The sequence below is a fragment of the Drosophila sulfurigaster genome, chromosome X (genome assembly GCF_023558435.1).
Source record: "Drosophila sulfurigaster albostrigata strain 15112-1811.04 chromosome X, ASM2355843v2, whole genome shotgun sequence".
Classification (NCBI taxonomy): domain Eukaryota; kingdom Metazoa; phylum Arthropoda; class Insecta; order Diptera; family Drosophilidae; genus Drosophila; species Drosophila sulfurigaster.
Window position 1 is genome coordinate 1207989 of NC_084885.1, and position 23943 is coordinate 1231931.

The window sequence follows — 23943 nt, forward strand, 5'->3', positions numbered from 1 at the left end:
AGTCTCATCCGTTAGAGAGGCTGAGCCGAAGCCAGCGAAGACAGAAGACAGAGCAAAAGATGCCACATGTGGCATACACAGATGTGTCTTGCTTCTCAGTTCAGTCACATCTGATGCGTGCAGCTGTGAACGTGCAGCCAACGGAGTCCGTGAATCACTCGTGTGTCTGTGTTTGAATCACTCGCGAATCGTTTCATCACCTCTCTTCATTCATTCCTTGTTTTTTATTTTTGTGTTCTGTGTTGTGTCCTTTGTTCAAAAAAAAGAAGACGAACATGCATGTGGATGAGCTGAGAACGAGTCTGCAAAGCTTCGGCTGGCCCGACTATGTCGTCTTCTGCCTCATGCTCGCAATTTGCGCCATCATCGGCATCCACTTTTGCCTTCAACTGCGACGCGAGTCGAAGCAACTGAAGCATGGCGATCCCGAGGAGGCGGCCAAGAGTGCTGCCTCATATCTGGTGGGCGGCAGGAAAATGAAGATCTTTCCCATTACCATGTCACTTATAGCGAGGTAAGTCTGTTCGTCTTCAATGCTTAATTAATTTATGACTGCTGCTTAAAATTCGTTGGAAATATACGAATTTCTGTTCGCATTTAATAATGGGTAATAAAAAGAAATTCTTCTTCACTTTGAAGCAACTGAATCTTCAAGTATTCTAAACAGTTCACTTTAGATTTAGATTAGAGTGTAAAGTCAAACATCTTTAATTCTTTTTAATTCTTCTTCATTTTGAAGCAGCTCAATTTTCAGGCAGTTCACTTCAGATAAATAAAGTTAGATTTAGACATATTGAATTCTTTCCAATTCTCCTTTTTCTCAAAGCAACTCAATCTTCAAGTATTTCAACCAGATCACTTCAGATAGAGTTAGATGTAGATTAGAGTTGATATAAATTTAAACATTATTAATTCCTTATAATGGTTCTTCACTTTGAAGCAACTCAGATAAATATAGTTAGTTTTAGACTAAAATTTATGTATCAAACATATTCAATTCTTGCCTATTCTTCTTCATTTCAAAGCAACTAAATCTTCGTGTATTCTAAGCAGTTCATTTCAGTTAGAGTTAGATTAGAGTTAATGTAAAGGCAAACATCTTAAATTCTTTCTAATTCTTCTTTATATTGAAGCACATAAATGTTGAAGTATTTTAACCAGTTCACTTCAGATAGAAAGAGTTGGATTTAGATTCGAGTTGATGTAAAGTCTATTCTTTCCAGTACTATTGAGTTTCTACTCTCTTTTTCTATCATGTAAGTTGAAGTCGATTATCTTTGTTGTGTCAACCTTTGCATGTCCGGGAACAGAGAACATAGAACCAAGAGGCTGCTCCACTTACAGCCAGTTATGTCTGCTCATCAAGTGTTATTTTTAGTCGGTCCAGCTGCGAGACACAGTCTCACTCTCAGTCACAGTCAGAGCTACATAACTGTGCCTATCAACGCACAAAATCAAATAGATTCATGAATTCGTGCCCCGCACAAATGCAGGAAAAGCTCCGTAAACGGGCAATTTGAACGCCTCCCAAATGATGATTGGCTAATTGAATTGCATAAAACGCACTTTGATCTCCCCAAAGAGTTTCCAGACGACGGACTGACACACGACAAGCCCCAGAAGTGAAGGTCAAGTGACAAATTCAATCTTGGGCAATCTCTCTGGCATAGTATAGATACAATTCATAGATGTCTGTGTCGTAATTTGTATGCTTATTTAATTTCCCCCTCCACTCTTACACTCTTCCACTCGACAGCTTCATCTCGGGCATCACACTTTTGGGCACACCAACGGAAGTCTATCTATATGGTGCTCAGTATATGTACATCATGGGATCCCTCATCCTGATGGGACTCTGTATGTTCTATATTTTTCTACCCGTTTTCCATGACCTCAATCTGATATCCACCTACAAGGTATATTGTTGTTTATGATCTTTATTCAGTATTTTTTAATACTATATTGCCCCTTTTTGAATTAGTATTTGGAGCAACGCTACAACCGCAGTCTACGTGTCTTTGGCTCCGTCATGTTTATTATGGCATCGGTAAGTCTAAGATTTTTAGTACTTTAGTATATTGTTTGTCATTCCCGAAAATTTAATGGCGATCAGATAAACATACCGCATTGTTTTGGTGTTGTTCAACACTAGACTGTGGCTTTCTTACTATTTTTATTCTTCTTACTAAAAAATTTAGTTCTGCATTTTGTCAAAATAATAGTATAATAGCTTGTAAAAGAATTGTAATATTTATTATAATCATATAATAAAAAAAAATTATTTCCAAAGCAATTTGCCACAACCTTACATAACAAATTTCAAGGTAAACGGATTTGTTTGTTTCGTTATTATACAAAATAGCGTTCGAAAAACTAGAATAAAAACATTAACATTCAAAACAAGATTTGGATTAGTTAATCATAATCATTACATAATCTTAATCAATCAACCAAATTATTAATCTAAACACTTTAAGATATGTATATAACATCTATAATTGTCAAAGCCGAACAAATATAGGTAAATGTTGCCATACGAGTATATGAAATCTTATTTTTCCATTTATCTGACAGTGTGAATTGTTTTCTTAATGTCAAGTTTACTTTTGACTTGCAATATTAATTTAACATAATATCTATATTACGAAATGTATATAATTGAATTATTGTTATCTAAAGTTATCAGTAACCAAATATGTTACATAGATGAAGTGAGCGAATTTGTTAAGTTTATATCAATTGCATTTAAGGTTTTACACTCGTAGTTACTTTGTCTGGCAATCTGGTATATTTTGAACTATATTAATATACCAAATACATTTTTTTATTCTCAATGGTTATCGGATATCTCACAGTCTGTCTTCTGCTTTGTATTTACATATTTCCCTGATCTGTCTGCCTCACTCTCCAGCTTTTGTGGCTGCCCATTGTGATCTACGTGCCGGCGATAGCCTTCAACCAGGCAACGGGCGTGAACATACACATTGTGACGCCGTGCGTGTGCGTGGTGTGCATCTTCTACACCTGCATTGGTGGACTGAAGGCTGTGGTCTGGACCGATGTCATCCAGACACTGATCATGTTCGGGGCGATGGCGCTGGTGCTGATCAAGGGAACGCTCGACATTGGGGGTCCGAGTGTGGTGTGGCAACGGGCCAAGCAAACGCAACGCATCGAGACGCCCAACTTCAATCCGGATCTCACCGAGCGTTACACCTTCTATTCGCTGGTACTCGGAGGCGTGGCGCATTGGCTCAAATCGAATGCGATCAGCCAGAACATGATTCAGCGCTATCTATCGCTGCCAACGCTGCGACACGCTCGCATCGCCATCTGGACATTCATAGCCGGTGTGCTGACCTTTCTCGCCATCTGCGGCTATGCCGGGCTGCTGATCTATGCCACCTACGCGGACTGCGATCCGCTGGAGACGAAGCTGGCGCAGCGCAACGATCAACTGTTGCCGCTGCTCGTCATGGAGACGCTGGGCTCGTATCCGGGATTGCCGGGTGTCTTTGTGGCTGGTGTTTTCAGTGCAGCACTCTCCTCGCTATCCACGGGTCTCAACTCCCTGTCCGCTGTGGTGCTCGAGGATTTCGTGAAAACCTTCCGCCGCAAGCCACTGAGCGAGGCCCAAACGGCGTTTGTGATGCGCAGCGTTGTCGTGCTCTTCGGCATCATCTTTGTGGCGCTCGTGTTCGTCGTGGAGAAACTGGGCGCTGTCCTGCAGCTGACCATCACGCTCACCTCGGTGGCCAACGGACCGCTGTTGGGCATCTTCACCGCCGGCGTCATGCTGCCCTGGGTGAACTCCAAGGGCGCTCTGCTCGGCGGCTTCACCTCTCTGCTGGTCATGACCTGGATGTGCATTAGTGCTCAGCATGATCTCGTCACTGGCGATATCGTGTATCAGCGTAAGCCATACTCGACTCTGGGCTGCAATTACACCTTCGCTGGCGTGCCCGGCGAGTTCAGCAGCCTGCCGTTAGATGGCGCCAGCACCACGTAAGTTATCCATTTGTTGCAATTTTTATACCCGCTAATCCATTGGGTAGAAGGGTAGGGGAAAGGGTAAGGGAAATGTAGTTAAAAGACAGAAGGAGTCATCTGCGACCCGATAAAAGCTGTACGTATGTCCGGGTGAACACCTCGATCTCAGAAACTTTGTGTTTATTTTAGTATTTTTTTTTGGTATATTGATTTGGTATATTTTAAGAATAATTCTGCACAGTTTTACTTTTATTGAAAGTGAGCAGGTAGTTTGATGTTAGTATTTTTAATATACTAATTTGGTATATTTCATAATTTGATAATAATACGATTGGCTATTATGGTCTGGTATAAATTTGAAGTGGAATACTATATCGATATGTCATTCTGTGTATTTTAGTATTTTTGGTACATTCGGTATATTTATGTGGTATATTATAAGATTAATACTAAACTGATTTGATATTATTGAAAATGAGTTTGATTTTAGCATTTTCTTATCAATATACTAAATTAGTATATTTAAAAATTTTGGTAATAATAAGATTGAGCTATAACCTAGTACATTTTACACTCTATAGTATATTTTACATGTTATAATTTATCGATATACACAATATGTTATTCTGTATATTTTAGTATATTTTGTAGTGTATTTTAAGAATAATACGGCACTTTTTTGCCTTTATTGAAAATGAGTAGCCAGTTTGATTTTAGTTTTTTTAATGTACTAATGTGGTATATTTTATAATTCGGTATATTTTAGTATTTTTTTGTATATTTGGTATAATATACAAAAATTGTTGGATTTCATAACATTCTTCAATATACCATTTGGTAAATTTAAGAATAATACGGCATTGTTGTTGCTTTGTGTATCGAGTATTTCCCAGTTGAGCACACTCAACTGTAGGTTTCTTAATTTCCTTTTAATTTTTTTTTTTTTTTTTGCTATTTTCCAGTCCCGCCGCGGCAGCATCTTTTCAACTGTATCGCATCTCGTATCTGTACTTTACACTGTTCGGCGCCCTGGTGACGATTGTTGTGGCCCTGGTCGTCAGTCTGTTGCTGCGTGAGTCCGATGTGGATGCGGTCGACCCACGGCTGCTGACGCCCTTTGTGCGACGCTGGCTCGAGCGACGTCGCAATCGTCGCAGCCAACTGCCGGCGGGGAAGCATCAGCAACAGCATCATCAGCAGAAGGGCAAGGGCAAGGGGAAGGAGAAACTGAGGGCGCTCCACGAGACGACAACTTGAATCAGAGGAGAGTAGGAGAGTAGTAGAGCAGGAGAGGGGCAGCAACAGCATCTTCTGTGTGTCGGGCCAAAAATGTTCCTTCGGTAGCTTAGCAAATATATGTTTTAAATTAAATAAAATACAATTCCAAAAATTATTTATGTACGTACTTTTTCGGCTTCAAAGCAGCATTTTCTATGTAATTAGAAAAATGCCCGCAGTGATGGAACCCGACCCTGAACCCTTGCCAAATCAAAGCAAACTATACACTAAATTAGACCACAAAAAAAGAAGACAACTAAAAAATAGATGTTCTGAAACTTTTGCCTGGCTAAAAATTGGGTAAAGGGGTAAAGGTGTGTCTCTTTGAGGGCACAAAAAGGGTTCGGCTTTAGTTGAGCTTGTGCTGTTAATTGAATATTTACTGTTTTCCATGTGTGGTTAGTCCAACTACTAAACTCAATTCAACTCAACAAACTATTCGTTTGTACTCATTTCGCATCTCTGTCTCAGTCACATTTGTTTAAGTAGGTTTAGGCCCGTTTATGCAGCAAATTGAATTGTTAATGAGCTGACAAATGTTTACGGAATTACTTCTCAGATGCCATACTCCAGTCCAGTAATAAAGTATTTGACAAAAAGCCATTTAATTGGAAATTCAGTAATCATGTTTAGAATAACTTTTAATATTTTAACAATTATTCATTTTAGATAGTTTTTTGTTTCACGCAATCAATACTCAATTTCTCTAATCATGAAAATTATAAAAATAAATTTATTAGTAACGAAAAAGCCTAAGCTCACGACGCTGCATTCTCTTATCAGCGAGCTTAATTAGACTGAAACACGATCTTTGCGAGTATATAATGCACTCCAATTCCTTTGGATATTCAGTGTGAAAACAAGCGTTTCAGTTACTACCAACTATTATACTACGATGAAGTTCTCAACCTTGATTCTCCTTGGCCTCGTCCTGGCCGTGGCTTGTGCATCCGCTGATGATTCAACCTCAGCTGCAACCACAGCATCAAGCACAACATCAACAACCGTGAAACCAAAGGCAAGTTTAAGACAAGTTAATCGAATGTGTTCAGTCAGTTTTAATATTTAGTTTTTTTTCATTTCAGTCTTGTAATACCAACGAATTGAACAATTTGAAGGACTCACTCTGCGAAAAATTATTTATAAAATATCCTTTTCTAACGGTCTTTGGAGATATTGCTCGTTTTGGTTGCAAGGTTTTCGTTGGGGTAAGAGACATTAAACACTTTAAACTATCATATAAAAACATTTCTTCATTTCAATCATCAGAATGCTGTGAACATTCTAAAGTGCGACTGTGGCATAGCCGCATAAAAAACGGAGTTAGTCGATGGCGATACTGATCACGAACACTGTAAATGATTGCGGAATCTAATCTATTTGTAATTTCTGAATCCTTTTTAATCTGTCCTGTGCATGCACTTTAATAAATTTAACCATTTTCCTGAGCATATACATACATATGAGTATTTTTTGTAAAACTGGAATTTAAACAATGATATGGGAAAATGTTGGTAAAAGGATCTTCCAAAGTAGATTGCAAGTCTTGGTTTTGAAAACATCTCTTGAATCAAGAATTTTAAGTTAAAAAAGTTATTAAACAAGATTCAAAATCAAATATCTTATTTTAAAAATGAAATCTAATTTTATTCTAAACAGAGAAAAGAGTTACATAATAACTATATTGCAAATCTTGTGTTCATAACTTTTCGATCTTAATAAATATCTTGAATAGGAATTCTTCATTCTGAAAATAAGATTTCGATCATCATTCATGGTTTTTAGATTAAAAATATTGTTAGTAAGTTCTGAAAGCTCTCAAATTTAGCAATCTACATTTTGGAACGTTTGCATTTTTTATTCTCGGTTTAGTTTTTGCATTTTTTTCCGAATGCATTCTTCAATTGAGAATGTTTCTTCTTCCAATTTGAGCGAAAATCAATCTTATTTCAATCTGGAATTATTCTAGAGCTGTTCATTTTGATTTAAGATTTTTCCTTCTAGCTTCAATGCTGAAATTTTTCCATTTTTGAAACACACATATAATCTTGAATTTCGAGCAAATTTAATTTAGAATTTTTGTAGAATTTTGATCTCTTTTAAAGAGTTTTTCTTCTTCGCTCATCATATAATTACGATTCAAGATTTTATCTTTGATTTTACAACGCTTCATTTGCTGAGTAGGATTCAAGAAAACAATCCTATGCTGAAATATATGTATATATAATATAATTTTTCGATCTTTTATCAAATTCTATATTGGAGTAAAATCACGTTACCATTTACGAATATTAGCCATTTGTCAGTGCAAAGACAACTCATGAAAGACAAAGAAAAATATACTTCAAAACATGTGAAGCATATTCCTTCCGCCTCCCCCCCACCACCACACTCTCTCTCTCTGTTTCCCCCTTCCAGACGTGCACACTTTGGCAACCTGTGTACTAATAATATGCTGTATAGAATTTCCATAGCTAGTTGGCTGGCTCTTAATTAGCCGCTACAAAAATAAGCTCGCACAAAAGACAGCGGCGAAATGTCATCAGAATGCATAATGACAACGGTTCGCAACGGACGCTGGACGTGGCGAGGTGGAAGGGTTGGGTGCACAGAGCTTGGGGGCAAAAAGGAGCTCGAAACTCAGGTGCAAATCTCAAAAACAGACGGCACATGTGCGCCACCTTGCGGCGCATTCAAAACTATGGTAGTTGCAGGGTGTGAGAATGGAAATGAAAATGGAAATGGAAGTGGAAGTGGAGATAGAGACAGAGATGGTTCTGGGCCAGATCCCAAATCCCAGATCCAGTGACAGCGACAGTTGTCATATGGGTGGATTGTTTTTCGGCCACGGACGGAAACGGAAGCTGAAGCTGCCCGCTAACGTGCATACAATGCCAGCACCAATAGCAACAACAACAACAGCATCAGCAGCGGATATAAAGAGTAAGGAAACAACAACAGGTACAACAACAGCAACAACACCAACGAGAGGCACAACAAGCGCTGCTCAGTTAACTTGTTTATGTCGCTGTTTGCTTTTGTGTTACTTTTTATGTCGGCATATAATTTGTTTTTGCACCTTTCGTATTCCATTTGCGACGAGTCTATTAGCAGCATAAGTCACTTTGTTGCACTTCCTTTTGGTGAAAATTAAAAATATATAAATATAAATTTCACTTTTATTTGTTAGTCGTTAGCTTATTTAATTTTATATTCTACTTTGGTAATGCACTTCTTTGGCAATGCACTTCTGATGTGATAGATTCACTTTAACTTTAATTGATGTCAATTCTTTGCTCACTCGCTGCTCATTGCTTATTTTCGATACATTTCCAGAAAACGATTTGAAAGATCAAATTTACTATTAGTTGTTATTTATTATTAAATATAAATTTCAGTACGAATATATTTTCCACTCGTTACTTAATTTGTATTTATGTGCTCGATAATCAGCCAGAACGATCTTTTAAAGTTTAAATTTAATATTTTTACGCTATTTTTTGCTACAACAATCGTTATTTTGTTCTACTCGTTACTTTGAAATTCATCACGAATAATTTTTACTCAGTACTAGTTACTCGCTACTAGCTAATCGTTACAGTGCTTCTATGCGTTCGCTACTATTTTGTACAACTAGTGATATTTTAAAACAGAATGCTCAAAGCATTTTATAACATATTCAAATACATTCTGAGATTTACCTTCGCACTCGTTACTCGTCATTTAATTAGCTCGCGGTGGAAGCGTATTTGGACTACTGCGAATTGTGGAACTTCAAACAAAACTCATGCAGACATGTGCAACTGTTGACTGGTTGGCCCGGCGGCCATAAATGCCAGTGACAATTTGCAGCGGGTCTACTACAACTACAACTACAACTACAACAGTTCCCCCATTCCCCGTACTCCTAACCGATCCTAAGCGTACCCAAGCCCCCCTCTTCATCCCACTGCCAACTACGAAGCATTTTGCTATGAAAGGTGGCAGCGTTTGAGGCTGATGATGTTGCTGCTGCTGCTGCTGTTGCTGTTGCTGCGGCACAAAAGTCATTTTTGATTGTTTTCATGAAAATGAACATAGAAAAATTATAATTAAAATTCATATGGAAATTGTCGAAACAAGAAGAAGGAGAGGGAGAAGGGGAAGGAGAAGGGGAGCAGAGAATGTCCGAACAATGGAGCGTTGGCCGTGTTGTATTTATTGTTGTTGTTGCTGTTGTTGTTGTTGTTGTTGGAGGTACTGCAGGCCAAAAAATGATTTCATCTAAAAAACCTAAAGACCAAAGAAATGCAACTGGGGGCAATGGCAATGTGTGTGGCGGGGGGACGGGAGGTCAGGTGGAGCTGCCAAAAAAGGGGCTGTGAGTCGGTTGAGCTGCGGGCGTATTGTTTGTGGAACATGTGCTAAGCGAACACACACACACACACATTGAGAGCGAGAGAGAGAGAGAGAGAGAGAGACACGCACAAAGACTATGTGGATGAAACGACAACAATGTCAGGTCTAACAGCATTAGGAGAACGGCCTCTACCTGAATCCCCTTCCCCCCTTCACCTCTTAGGCGACTATCCTTTTTCCTCGCTCGGCTGCCTGTGCCCCTGTGTGATGGTGAAAGCAAAGGGGAAGTGGGAGGGAGGGGCATGGTGAAGCGAACGCATGCCGGCTGCTCATTTTCTTGTTGTCGTTTCATTTTGGCACTTTTCCGTACACTTTTATGCGATAAAATATTTAATTATATTTGGCAGCTTGTTTGTGCATTGTGCGGTTAGCCTTTGCTTTTGCTTTTGCATTTGCCAGTTGCCCGTTGCCATTTGTCCAATTTACAATGCTTCTGCCCTTAGGGAGGCAGCTGTGCATTTTAAGTGCCAGCCGCAAAGTATGCTCTGATCTTTTCTTTAAGCTGCGCAGCTTATAAAGCAAATGCAATCTATAGGCAGCTGCAGCGCTACATTGAATATACCCCAATCTGAAGGTAGATTTATCAGTCATACACTACATTGAATATACCACAACCTGAGCGTAGAATTTATCATCCATACAAAGGATATTCAAAAAGATATTAAGATATTAATAAATCAATGAGTAATTTATACTTCTTATTATTAATAAATATTAAAATCAAATATTCCTTTTGTTTGTTTTTATATATGACTCGTTAAGGTGCCACAACAGAATAAACATTAATTACACAAATTTATAAATTTGGCCACCAAAAAAGGTTTATATCGGGTTAGCAGAATACAAGTTAATTACATAAATGTATAAATTACCAATTTAAACAAATGAAATTTCCATAGGTAGAAAAAACAAAGATTAATTCCACATTGTGAGTTATGGGGTCAGGTTTATATGTTAATATGGTTTTTTTATGTGTTATGTTATATTATTGGTTTGTAAAATGGAACATTTTTAAAAAAGTACAAGTAAGTAAGTCGAGTGTACTCGACTGTGAAATACCCGCCACCCATTTTCATTAAACTATATTCGCTTTGCAGACGTGATCCTGACAAACCATGCAAAATATCTCGTTATCGTCCTGGACAAGAGACTCACTCTTGCCCCATAATTAGAAGCTATCACTAAGAACTGTAGCTAAAGGTTTTAGAAATTGTACTGGCTGCTTAGGGAAGTAAAATGTCTTTTGGCGCTATATATGCACATTGCATAGCCCCAATATGAGATATTTGGGCGATTGCTGCCAAATCGAACTACAAGTGCAATCAGGTACTACAGAATCGTGTGCTGGGGCAAATAACGGATTGCCTTGGTACGTGAGAGGATTCACATTTTATCGTGATCTGCAACTGTACTGTGTAGAGGAGTAGACTGGCTATTGAACCATCCAATCAAAATCGATGGGAGACTCTTACTTGTCAGACCACTGAGGCGCTTAAAGTGTCAAGGTTTGTCCGAATCGTTTATTCAAAGTTTTTCCTAAATGTGTTGTTATGCTTTATTGCTTTATTGGTTCAATGAAAAAAAATGTCTTCAAATATTCCAAATTTATATTCCAATAAAATACTCAATATTGTATACATATACAATAAAATATAAAATACAATGGAATACAATGGAATGAGCATTAGTCTTAGTCTGTGGTATATTTTTATTATAGTGCCATATCGATATACCAAATGTTTCATTTGGTATATTTAAGCATTTGCAAGGATTCACCAAAAGTTTTTCCTAAATGTGCTGTTATGGTACTTTATTGCTCTACTGCTTCAATTAAAAAGTTCAATAAATGCATACACCGTGGAGTTTGATTCTTAAAATATACCAAATTTATATACCAACAAAAACTCATATATACCAATGGCAATATACGAAATATTGAAATATATATATATATATACCAAAAAGTACAAAATACAACAAAATGAGCATTAGGCTTATGTTTTTTTGTGTGCTGTTGTATCGCACGTATACTTCATGTGATCATCATTAACAAAAATAAAATGTGTGTGTGTGTGTGAATTATTGGTATAAGAAGTTCCTAGCCAGGCGCCACAGTTGCTACAGTTGTAGCCGCTGTTGTTGTTGTTGTCGTCGTCGTCGTTGTTGTTGTTGTTGTCGTTGTGGTCAATGGACGTTTGATGATCGTAACACGTATGCAACCAGCATGATCCGGATGATCGCCAACTGGTGCGGCATGCAACTCGCCAATCAGCAACAGAGTGCAGAGCAGCAGCCCAAAGAGATGCATCGAGCAGCGCATATCAATGGCGAACGAACAAATCACTCCGCTTACTGGCCAATCGAGACTGATGGCTGCACTCTCTGTTCGCACTAGATTTATAGTTGTCTTCAGTGATCCGCTGCTACTGCTGCCATTGAATCGGGTAATAATAATTGTAATTATATTTCTACTGACTTTGAGCATAGTATTTTTGTTTACTCTATTTCTGCTACTGTTTCCATTTTTATTTCAATGTGAACTTTTTATACCCGCTACCCATAGAGTATAAGGGTAATATAATTTTATGGCTACTGGAAATTTATGAAACAGGCAGAAGAATATCTTTTCGATATCTTGCATATTTTGTATTCTGCGGTATATATTCGATATACCAAATTTTTACTTTGGTAGATTTCAGTATTTTTGGTATATTTATTTGAGATATTTTTATACCTTTATCAGTAAAAAAAAAATTTGGTATATTTTGTACACCATGGTATATTTTTATTGTAAAACTTTTGGTATATTTTAGTATTTTATGAAATATTAATTTAATATTTTTAGCCGCTACCCATAGAAATCCGGTAAATTTTAATCTCTATAGTATTTTTTGAACCTAGTACTATAAAAATATATCACTTATACCTTTTGGTATATACTCCAGTATTTTTATAGCAAATTAATTTTGTATATTTTAAAAATAATACAGCACACTTTTGCTTTATTCAAAATAAGTAACGGGTATATCACTGTCGAGCACACTCGACTGTAGGTTTCTTAGTTGTTTGCATTTTCATTTGTGCTCACATTTGCAATTGAATTTGGTTTCATTCAGTTTGTGTTGGTTAAGCTTATGTGTATTTCTCTATACTCTTACAGCTCGTTAAATAAATAACTAAAATGTATATATTATTATTTACTAAACTGTTAAAATAATTAGTACAATATATACTCAACAAATTGGATGGATTTCATTTGTTCGATGATTTTCATTCTGTTTTCTAGGGTATACAATAATCCGCTAAAGAAGCAAATGTTTTCTGTATTCGTATGGTCAATTAACGGTTTGATCAATATCGATCTAATGCTGTTTAATTGTTGCTGCCCATTTCGAATTGCCCGCTAAATGCCAATTGTTCACATGCATTTCGAGTGTCAATCCATTCATAAGTATTCGCATTCGCATTCAATGAGCGAAATGAGTACTACAGACTAGAGAGACCGGAAATACGCCAGACTTTAAATTATTTGCAATCATATCGAAATAGAGATATCCCAAGATTTTTTTTAGTTTTATTTTTTTTTACATATCTCAGTAGTTGGCATTATAATTATGATGCATGATGTCATTCGCTCGGGGGAACTTTCCTCTTCAAACAATATTAATAGTTGATTCATTTCGAGTGACATCAATTAGAGCAATGCATTCATTTTGTGCCGCTCGAATATTATTTAAGATTAACATCTCATCGCTTGCCCACTATAAGTGCATTGTCGCTTGTCCTCCTCTGTTGAACTTTGCGGTTATTTAGTTCAGATCGGAATCTATAGACAGATTTCAATTAACATTTTTCTCACTTGGACAATATGTTTTTATTAAACGAATTCATCTTTTTGCACTGCTTTAAATCAATGTTGACAATTATCTTTATTTGTGATGTATTTAAATGCACTCAAAAAAAACACATTTATATTGCCAAAGCAATATTTATAACTACAGAATTGACGATTTCTGGAAATTGCAATCCGATAAAAATTAAAAAAAAAATTTAAGAAATAAATTTTTGCCATTTGGCTCTGGAGTCAGGTCTTAGTTGCATTAGTTGTATATAAGTTGTATACTATGGTATATTTTTGCCGTAATAGTATATTGATATATCGAATATAGCCTGTGGTATATTTTAATAATTTTTAGTATATTTTTTTACGTATAATAGTGGAATATTTTACGCTTTGTTTTTCTTTTCTTGACAGTATGTTGTGGGTTTTACTTTAACATGCTGTTGGTATATTCATTTGGAATATATTAAAAATACCGCACTGTTTATTTTATTATCAGCATATTAATTAAATATATTTAATGAATAATATAGTAGCACTGTTTTTCTGTTGTTGACAGTGTGTAACGGGTGTTATCCAAGTATTATTTTGGTATATTCATTTGGTATATTTAAAAAATACCGCACGTTTATTTTATTTTTTCAGTATATGAATTTGGTATATTTTATGGCAGTGGGTAGTAGATTTTATTTTAGTATACTTTTGATATACACATGCATTTAGTATGTTTTAAAAATACCGCGCTGTTTTTAGTATATGGATTTGGTATATTTTATGACAGTGGGTAACAGATTTTATTTTAGCATTCTTTTTTATATATTAATTTAGTATATTTAAAAAATAATCCATTGTTTTAGTATATGAATTTGGTATATTTTATAGCAGTGGGTAGCAGATTTTATTTTTGTATTCTTTTAGTATATTTTAAAAAACCCGCACTGGTTATTTTATTTATTATGTAGATGAATTTGGTATATTTTATGACAGTGAGTAGCGGGTTTTATTTTATTTCTTTTGGTATATTCATTTAGTATATTTGAAAAATACCGCAGTATTTTGCTTTTATTAAGAAAATGATAGTAAAGCACTCTCGCCTGTGGCTTTCATACCTGTTTGGTATTCATATTTGATATGTAAATAAGAAAGTGACAGATTTTTGCAACAATTCTCAATTAGTTTTATTAGACATTCACAATTTTTGCTATTGCACTACATTTGCTTTATTCAGTTGCTCAATTATGATACAGTGCACAGAGTGTAGGTTCGATTATTTATACAGTTGTCAGATTCCAGAGTCGAGTTCAAGGTTCGGCGTCAAACAAGCTTCATCGCTGATTAGCCAGAGGAGGCTGCGGTTGTGCGGGGTGGTGGAGGACCGCCGTGAGGTGGACCGCCCGAAGGCGGGGTTCCGGCAACGCCAGCGGTATCCCGTTGGGCAATCGCATGGAGTGGAGTACGAGTTCCTTCGTGCAACGCTGCGTTGCCAGCGACCAGTTGCTGTCAGTGTCAGGGATTTTGGGAAAAGGATTAGCTGAGCCTCGAGGATATGTTCAGTTGCTACTTACCATGAGGACGGTCAGAGCGAGAGCGATAAGCAGATAGAAACGCATCTTGATGTTGGTTGTAGATACAGTTGTTGCAATCTGTGTCGAGGCAGCGGCTTATATTTGGGTCTGGTTCCGATTTGTAAGCTGTAATTTCATCAAAATGTGAAATTATTGTGACACATTAAATATGTAATTGTGTTGCTCAAATAGCCGTTGATTTTCCCATTTCCCTTTTCGATTTGTTTACACTTTTTTTGCGTTCTTAATGTGCGTCAATTATCATGTGCACCGAAGCCAAATGTTTTGTTTGCTGTTGGGTTAATTCAGAGTGTGAAAATACAAACAAAATAATTTATTATCAACTTTAATAAGATGTCTGGCAATGAATATGGATTTATAGTTACCATAATAAAGTTATTGACCATCACAATGAATATTGCAAAAGCATCTCGAAAATAGTTTCAAAGAGAACTTGAATTTGTTTTGCTTTTAGTTGACCTTAGGCAAAGCAAAGCATTCATCTAACATAAACTGCCCATGTTACACAAGCTCATAAAAAGTTGGCTTTATTGCAATGTGTCTGTCCTCATCAATAATGATATAATAATGCCAAACTAATGAAATGTATCCACTGAGCACTCTGAGCCACACCGCAGCAGCTCGTCCTTGTCATCTACTATTTGATCTACTGCGACTTCTGATGATGATACTAGGCGTGAGAGATAAACATAAACGTGTCGGGCAACTTTTATTGCGATTTCTTTCTCTCTCTCTCTCTCTCTCTGGAAAACGAAGGTGTGCGGAGCGACACACTGAGCGAAATTTTCAACAACTACAACTTAATATGTTCAAAATACCTATAGACATGGTATATTTAATAATATACATGATTAAACAACAAAAATAATTAAAAAATTAAAATTAATTTATCCTATTTAATAAATATTACTATTGAGTTATTTTAAATTTACATATTTTAGATTTTTATTTTTAATATAAGAAATATTTACAACATTTAAATTCCACATAATATGGTTTTGCCAAATTTAATAAATAATATTATTGAATTATTTTAAATGTACTTTACATTACTTTATTATTTACATTGAAAATATAAATACCAAAAATTTATGCTATACGCAATTCTTATTTTTAATTAAAGTAAAACAGTACAGTATTTTTAAAATATACTAAATGAATATACCAAAATAATATTGTTATAAAACCCGCCACCTTTTGCCAACCAACAAAAAAAAATCAACAATTATTTAAAAATATACCAAATGTATATACTGAAAAAATACTAAAATATTACAAGTTTCGATATTGATATGTTACAATTTTAATTTCATTTCATTACCATATTATTATTTTATTGATTGAGCTTTGATTCCTATCTAGAATATTTTATGTCGATAGTATATTTCGAAAATACATTTATAGTATATTTTAAAATACGTTTAGGAATTGTTTTTAATCAAGTACTTTTTTTGAACAATTTTTACTTGAAAATATATTTGAAAATTTTACCTTTTTTTCTAGGTTTAATTTTTTGTAGTGTGCGAATTTAGATTGCGGGGTTTGTTGAGCGGTTGGGCAAGTGTCATGTAACTGAACTTTGACAGATTTGCCAAAGTATAACGCACACACACACATACACACACAGAAAGTGAGAAACATTGAAAGGAAAGTCGTAAACTATATGAGATGAGGGATGGAGGGTGAAGTCGAAAACCGAATCGTAAAAGGCAAAAGTTGCAGCCTCCATTTCGACAATGTGTGCGAGTGTGTGTGTGTGTGTGTGTGTATGTGTGTAGAAGCATTTATTGGATTTTTATGATAAGCAACGACAGGTCACAGACGGGAGTCACTTAAATCGTGCGTTTCTTCTCTCACTTTTTCCATTCCCAGAATTTTGTTGTTTATTTTGAAGATTTTGATTTTTATTTGTGTTTGTGTTTGTGTTCCTTGATTTCCTTTTGCCGGGGCACTTAGAGGGCAAATTGTTGCTCTTATCGCTGATGGATTGACAAAAAAGGCATCCTCCGTCCAGGAAATGTGTGAGAAAAGTGGCTTAAAGTAAGCACGAATTCGAATTCGAGATTGAAGCTGAAATTGAGACTGAGACTGACATCCTGAACTGCTGTTGGATGGCACAATGCAAATCAAACAAACAATAAATTCAGCGACGGAGACATTGTTGCATGTGGCAGATACCCCTCGCCATCCCCCCCTCCCCTCCCGTATCCCGTATCCGTATGTCATGCTCCTCTTGAGTGTAGACAATGGCGCACACCGGCAGTAAAACGCATGCATATCCTAGAAACATTAAGGATATCCTTGAGTAGATGCAATTTTCTAACCAATATAATTCATAAATTTATTTTCAATCCTTTCCGCACATAAATTTTCATATTATACACACACACACAACCGCACACACGCTTAGGTAGCGACTGTGTCTTTTGTCTTCCTCTGACCAAGGTCTTTTTTCCTATAGGCCTATTGTCCTGCATATCCTGTGCATCTCTCTCTCTCTCTCTCGGTCTCTGTGTGTGCATTATTATTTGTCGTCGTGCTTGTCATTATTTATATGGCCAGGCCAAGAGATAAGTTGCTTGGAACGTTTTCGGCTGCCAAGGCGCAACGTTGTCCTGCAACCGAAAGCTACAGTAACTAGCAATTACACACACACACACACACTGACACATCGATACTAGAGAGTGCAGCAGGCATGTCCTTTTGCCTGCCAAGGTTTGTTGGCCCAACATTTTGATTTATAAATGCCAGCGTCGACTCATAGACCGACTCCAAAATCCAACGACGACGACGATTCCAACTCTGGCTGCGACTCCTCCGTTTATGTCTCCGTCTCCGTCTCTGTCTCCAACTACGATTAAAGGACTCTGGAAGTGCAACGACTGCAGAGAGACTGTCCCCAACCTGGACCAGAGTGCAGCTACTTTTGCTGACTGCTGCTGCTGCTGCTTACTGAGTGAGTGAGTGAGCAGCTCTCCACCTCCCGTTGCCTGGTTTTGGCTTGGTTGCCCCCAAGTGGCCATTAATATATCAGTTCAATTCATATTTGAAATTTTGCATATCCTAACACGCCAGTGCATAGAGAGAGAGAGAGAGAGAGAGAGAGAGAGACTGTCCTCGTTCTCAAACCCGAGTTGCCATTGCACACGCATACGCATACGATTATGATTTGTGTCTTACTTAATGCACAGACAGCTGGGGTCAAGAGGTTGTTGTTGCCTTCGCTTTTGCTGTTGCCGTTGCCGGTCAACTGTTTTGGCCAACAGACAGCAGGATATCGGACTGTCGGACTGCAAGGACTGCAAGGACATGAGTGAAGACCAGTTGTGCTACCGAGTCATCGTCTCAATCTGATTGATTTAGAATTCCAATTGAGACTGCATGAAATATGTTTGTCTCGTGTCTCTCCAACTGCCTTCTGAGACCTTCCTTTTCCTTTTCCTCTCGAACCCTTCTCCTCAGTCCTCAGTCCTCTGTCTCGTCTGTCGTGCCCAGGCGGTGGCTGCTGCAGCCAAATGCCATTTATGCATGGTCATATCCTTTTGCGAAATTTGCATTTTCCAACAGCAGCAGCAACAGCGACAACAACAACAACAACAACGACTTATTGGTATTTCATTGATTTATGACACTTGTGAAACAATTTGGAAAATCACAGATTAGCCTGCAACGTGGAACTTTACTAATTACACCCAACGCTTCATTGGCCATCAGCCACCTCACACACACACATACACACACCTCGGAATGAACTTTACCTGGCTCAGAACAGGGTTCCAAAAGGGGTCAAGAGGTGCTCGATTTAATTACTAATCTGCTTTCGGTACTTCACATAAAAAAGCACAAATTTGACTAAATAGAGGGCAAAGCTCAATTGCTCGTCAGTAATTCACAATGCACAACTTCTGGCAATACAATATAATTATATTTGTTTCCCATGGAGTAGACGGCGAGTCTTTCGTATATTTTGGTATTTTTTTAGTATAATAATTTGCTATAATCATCAGCCATTCATGGAGTAAAAGGAGTAAATCGAATATTTTAGTATTTTTTTCGGTATATTGTAAGAATTACACCAAAATGTTGTTCATTGATTGAAACTGCGCAGCGGGTTTTATTTTAGTATTATTTCGGTACATTAATTGGATATAATGTAGCCTTCAGAAATTACATCGGGTCTTAATTTAGTATTCTTTTGGTAAATTAACTTCACCTAGCCTACCCATAGACTAGAAATGTAGTCATTCGAATATATCATTTTATATTCATTTGGTATATTGTAAAATAATATGTTTATTTTTGTATTTTTTGGTAATTTAATTTAGTTTAGTATTTTTTGGTATTTTGAACCACAATATTTTTTATTGATTGAAAATGGACGGCGGGTTTTATTTTAGTATTTTTTCGTAAATTTAATTAGATTGATATATTGTAGCTTTTCATATATTTTTAATTTTTCGATATACTAATTTTGTATATTGTAAGAATAATATTCTTATTTCAGTATTTTTCAGTATTTTAATTTGGTTTAGTGTAAGAATAATTTGTTTATTCGCTACCAATAGAGTAGAAGGGTAGCCCTCAATATAATTTAATATATTTTTAGTATATTAATTTGGTATCTTGTAATACTAATATGTTTTGCTACCCTTTCGTATATTTTTGTATTCTTTTGGTATATTTTTTTTGGTAGGAATTAAAGGCAAGTTAAATTACTCAATTGTAAAACATTTAAAATGTAAAATATAAAAATTTTGATTATTTTATTTTTATACCCGCTACCCATAGGGTAGAAGGGTATTATAACTTTGTCCCGGTAGGAAATATATGTAACAGGTAGAATACTTGATCAGCGTCAACAGCCGAGACGATATAGCCATGTCCGTCTGTCCGTATGAACACCTAGATCTCAGAGACTATAAGAGATAGAGCTATAATTTTTTTCGACAGCATTTATTATGCTTGCACGCAGATCAATTTTTGTGTATACAATAATAACTATAGTATTTATGATTGCTGAAAATTTGGTTGCGATCAGATAAAAATTGTTTAAGTTATTAAAGAAATAGTTTTGTATGGGCAAAAACGCCTTCTATGTATGTGTTGTATGTATGCGTATACGTATATACATGCTCGCCTCTATATTTGTATCTGTATGCAAGAGGCACTGCGATAGCTCTATTGGTAGAGTGCAAGCATAATAGTGTTGTGGTAGTCGGGGGACTCGGGTTCGAGCCCGCCCGGGGAACAAAATTTTTTTTTTTTTTTAAATCCTATTTACAACAATTATACATAAGAATTGTGGATTTTATTAAAGAAATATATCAAAACCGCCAGCTATGTATGTATGCGTATACGTATATACATGCTCGTCTATATTTGTATCTGTATGCATAGTAATGCGATAGCTCAGGTGGTAGAGTGCAAGCCCAGCATGTTGTGGTGCCCGGGTTCGAACCCGCTCGAAGTACAAACTTTTTTTTTTTTTAACCACCCGGTCGGTGGTGCTCGAGTTCAAATCCCGATCGAAAATACATGCATATTTATTTTTAATATTTTGAGATAATTACCGTAATATTTTGCTTTTATTCAAAATGGGTAGCGGGTATTTCACAGTCGAGCACACTCGACTGTAGCTTTCTTACTTGTTTTTATTAAATAAATTAAATTAAGTAAATTATTTCGTTTTCAATTAATATCAACTGGAAAGTATCATCAATATTCAATTGTTAGTCCCCACAACTTCCCATTTAGTTGTTTTCTTTCTGAAATTTATTATTATTATTATGAATTTTAAATTAAAGTTAATTTAAGTGCTCAACTATCGGATTCTAAATTGCTCAATTACTATATATTTCCAATGTTGAATAAACAAATGTTTTGTTTAATTATTTTTTGCTTTATTTGTAGGCAAGTTAATAACAAATTGTTTGCTTTTTTTAAGCTTATTAAATTGAGTTAATTTCATATATTATCTCATCATTTATTATTATAATATGTAATTAGTTTATCAAGCAACCTTAGTTCTGAAAGTGTTATCAATCATTTATTTGGCTGATCATTAATCAATCAATCTCTATTTGGCATTTAAAGTGTCTATGAAGCAATTGAGAAATTGTCTTGAATTAGCTGAGCAATTGAACGATTTCCCTCTCTCTCTTTTTCTCTCTCTCTCTTGAATCTCTTTGCTGCTTTTGATTTCCCTTTCCAATCTTTCGACACTGTTGTCTGCTGTTTCAGTTTCTCTGTCGTTTGAGATTTATATGTCAACCCTCAATGGCCAATTCTCTACATATTCCAAACCCATTCGCATTCGCATTCGTATTCACATTCACATTCACATTCGTATTCACATTCACATCCTTTTGCCGGGCTTCCGCTGGCTGTTGAACTAACGTGCAGTGATTAGGCTAGCAGGCAACAAACGATTTGTTGCATGTTGTTGCAATTGATTGTTGCAATTTCAATTTTGAATTATGAGGCAAGCAATGGCGAGGCAGCAGCAGCAGCAGCAGCAACTGCCACAGCAACTGCATCCTTTGGCAGTGCATCCGGCCGCTTCCCGTTTCCGCCTGGGTGTGATTCTCCTCCTCCTCCTTCTGCCTTTTGGCCTGTGTGTTTATGTCCTTTGCATGTTAAGCTCCCGTCTCAGTTTCAGTCTTCCTTCTCCCTTCTCCCGTCTCCTGTCTCACTCACTTCTGCAATGTGCAATGTGTTGCAAGTTGCATTGGCAGCGTCATTCAAGTGTTTAGTGATTTATTGAATGCCGTTAGAGCTGTTTTGCCCCCGCCTCATCGAGATTAGCACAATGGCTTTGAGCACTTTTGACAGCTAAGATTTGTTTATGCCCCGCCGGAGAGACAGAGGACGGAGCGGCAGAGAGACGGAGGTCTTATCTTGAGGCCAGTTGCAAGTGGCTGTGTGGCTGTGGCATGCAACTGATTCATGTCTTTGCATATTGGTAACAAATTTGTGGTAATTGATTCGAAATTGATTAATTAAGTTTGCCTCAATCACGTTCCACTGTTTGCCCATGGCTTTAACCAATTGCTGCTGTTGCTGTTGCAAGGTGCCCCAGTATGTGGCCTCAACCACAAATGCTTCAATCCTTTGCACTCGTCTCGTCTGGATTTTCGGGCCACTCTCGAACGCTATCGACACGATTTTGACATATTGAATAACAGTAAAACGTTGCCAAGTGGCAGACAACATGTCTGCCTCCCTTTGTCGTCCCCCTCTCGCCATTCAATCCAATCCTGGGAGGCAACTTGTATCCTTGTTGGGGCTGCTTGATGCGCGCGTGTTTGCGGCTGCCTTTTGGCATTTGGCTGCCAAATGGTGCATATGGCTAGATACACATGCAAAAATATGGCAAATCGGTTTAACAAGCCAGCTAACAGGCGGCGGCACTCCAGACGACATCGACATCGACATCGAAGAGAGAATGTTTGTTGACACGTCAGGCATTGCCAAGCATCGACCTTCCCTCTCTGTCAGTGTCTGTGTAGGCACTGGGTGTTAACATACATCAAATATTGACAGTTTACTTAACACACACACACACAGAGAGAGAGAGAGAGAGAGAGAGAGAGAGTGGAAGCCAGAGAGAAGACGACACAGCTAACGACACTTGCCATCGACGCTGCCAGCTGCACACACAATTCGCACTTTAACTCAGCTTCAAACTGAAGCCCTTCGCCCTCCAAAATTCTGTGTGGTCGTTGTGGTGAATGTTGGCCAAACCTCTTTGCGGCCAGTACGTTTGGGTTAAACTCAAGGAAATTCATGTTGAGCAGGGGTCAAAATGGCATTGAACTAGTAAGCAAACTCCAGTCGAGTGTGCTCGACTGTGAGATATCCGCTATTAATTTTGAATAAAAGAAAAACAGAGCGGTATTTTTCTTAAAATACTGAAATATGTCAAATTATATGTTTGGTATATTGAAATAGTACTACATTCAAAGAAGAAGCTGAAGTCGAGTGTGCTCGTCTGTGAGATACCCGCTATAGTGCGGTATTATTCTTAAAATATACCAAATTAATATACCACAAAAATACTAAAATAAATGTTGTCAAATGGTATATTTGGTATATTGACAATGACTACATTCAAAAAATTAAGAAAGCATCGGTCGAGTGTGCTCAAATGTGTGGTATCCTCTCCCTATTTTGAATAATAGTAAAATAGTTCGGTATTAATTTTCAATTATACCTCATTAATATACCGCAAAACTACTCAAATATGTCAAATGGTATATTTGGTATATTGACATAGGACTACATTCAAAGAAGTAAGAAAACTCCAGTCAAGTGTGCTCGATTGTGAAACATCCGCTACATTGCGGTATTATTATTAAAATATACCAAATTAATATACCACAACAATTCTGAAAATATACCAAAGAGCATTATTCCTAAAATAATGGATTATATCAAATTGGCATTCAAAGAAGTAAGAAGCTAAAGTCGAGTTTGCTCAACTGTGAGGTATCCGCTACTTATTTTGAGTGAACGCAAAACCGTGCGGTATTATTCTTCGAATATACCAAATTAATATACCATAAAAATACTGAAATATACCAAAGTATATGATTGTTTTACCATGGAGTACTAAATATTCCAGATTGTCAGCAAAAGCAACTAAGACCCCTAGTAAGTAGATGTTTTCCCCTATACAAAAGAATTCCTAATATCCAGGAAATATAAATACTATGGTTATTATTGTATTTACCAAAATAACTGATCTTATAATCTGTAAGCACATAAATTTGTTGTAAATTAAAAAGCATAGTCATGGTTGCCAGAATTGGCTCTTTTGAGCTACCTGGTCATCAATGGACATCTCCGTGT

At 36.8% G+C, this 23943-nt stretch overlaps 2 protein-coding genes across 2 annotated transcripts; one reads left to right on the top strand and one right to left on the bottom strand.

The window, feature by feature from the left end:
* LOC133848175 (sodium-coupled monocarboxylate transporter 1) lies at window positions 1-5392 on the top strand. Its single transcript, XM_062283618.1, has 5 exons — window positions 1-514; window positions 1757-1916; window positions 1982-2047; window positions 2912-4005; window positions 4953-5392. The coding sequence occupies exons 1-5, from the start codon at window positions 276-278 to the stop codon at window positions 5245-5247; spliced, it is 1854 nt and encodes a 617-aa protein (XP_062139602.1). The 5' UTR covers window positions 1-275; the 3' UTR covers window positions 5248-5392.
* Window positions 5393-11617: 6225 nt separating this feature from the next.
* On the bottom strand, window positions 11618-12023 carry LOC133849012 (uncharacterized). Its single transcript, XM_062284815.1, has one exon. The coding sequence runs from the start codon at window positions 11984-11986 to the stop codon at window positions 11765-11767; it is 222 nt and encodes a 73-aa protein (XP_062140799.1). The 5' UTR covers window positions 11987-12023; the 3' UTR covers window positions 11618-11764.
* Window positions 12024-23943: the final 11920 nt, after the last annotated feature.

Coding starts and splice junctions, on each gene's coding strand:
- LOC133848175 (XM_062283618.1), top strand. CDS start 276: ATGCATGTGGATGAGCTGAGAACGAGTCTGCAAAGCTTCGGCTGGCCC. Junction 1,917..1,981: donor ATCTGATATCCACCTACAAG/GTATATTGTTGT, acceptor TTTTTGAATTAG/TATTTGGAGCAACGCTACAA. Junction 2,048..2,911: donor TCATGTTTATTATGGCATCG/GTAAGTCTAAGA, acceptor CTCACTCTCCAG/CTTTTGTGGCTGCCCATTGT.
- LOC133849012 (XM_062284815.1), bottom strand. CDS start 11,986: ATGCGCTGCTCGATGCATCTCTTTGGGCTGCTGCTCTGCACTCTGTTG.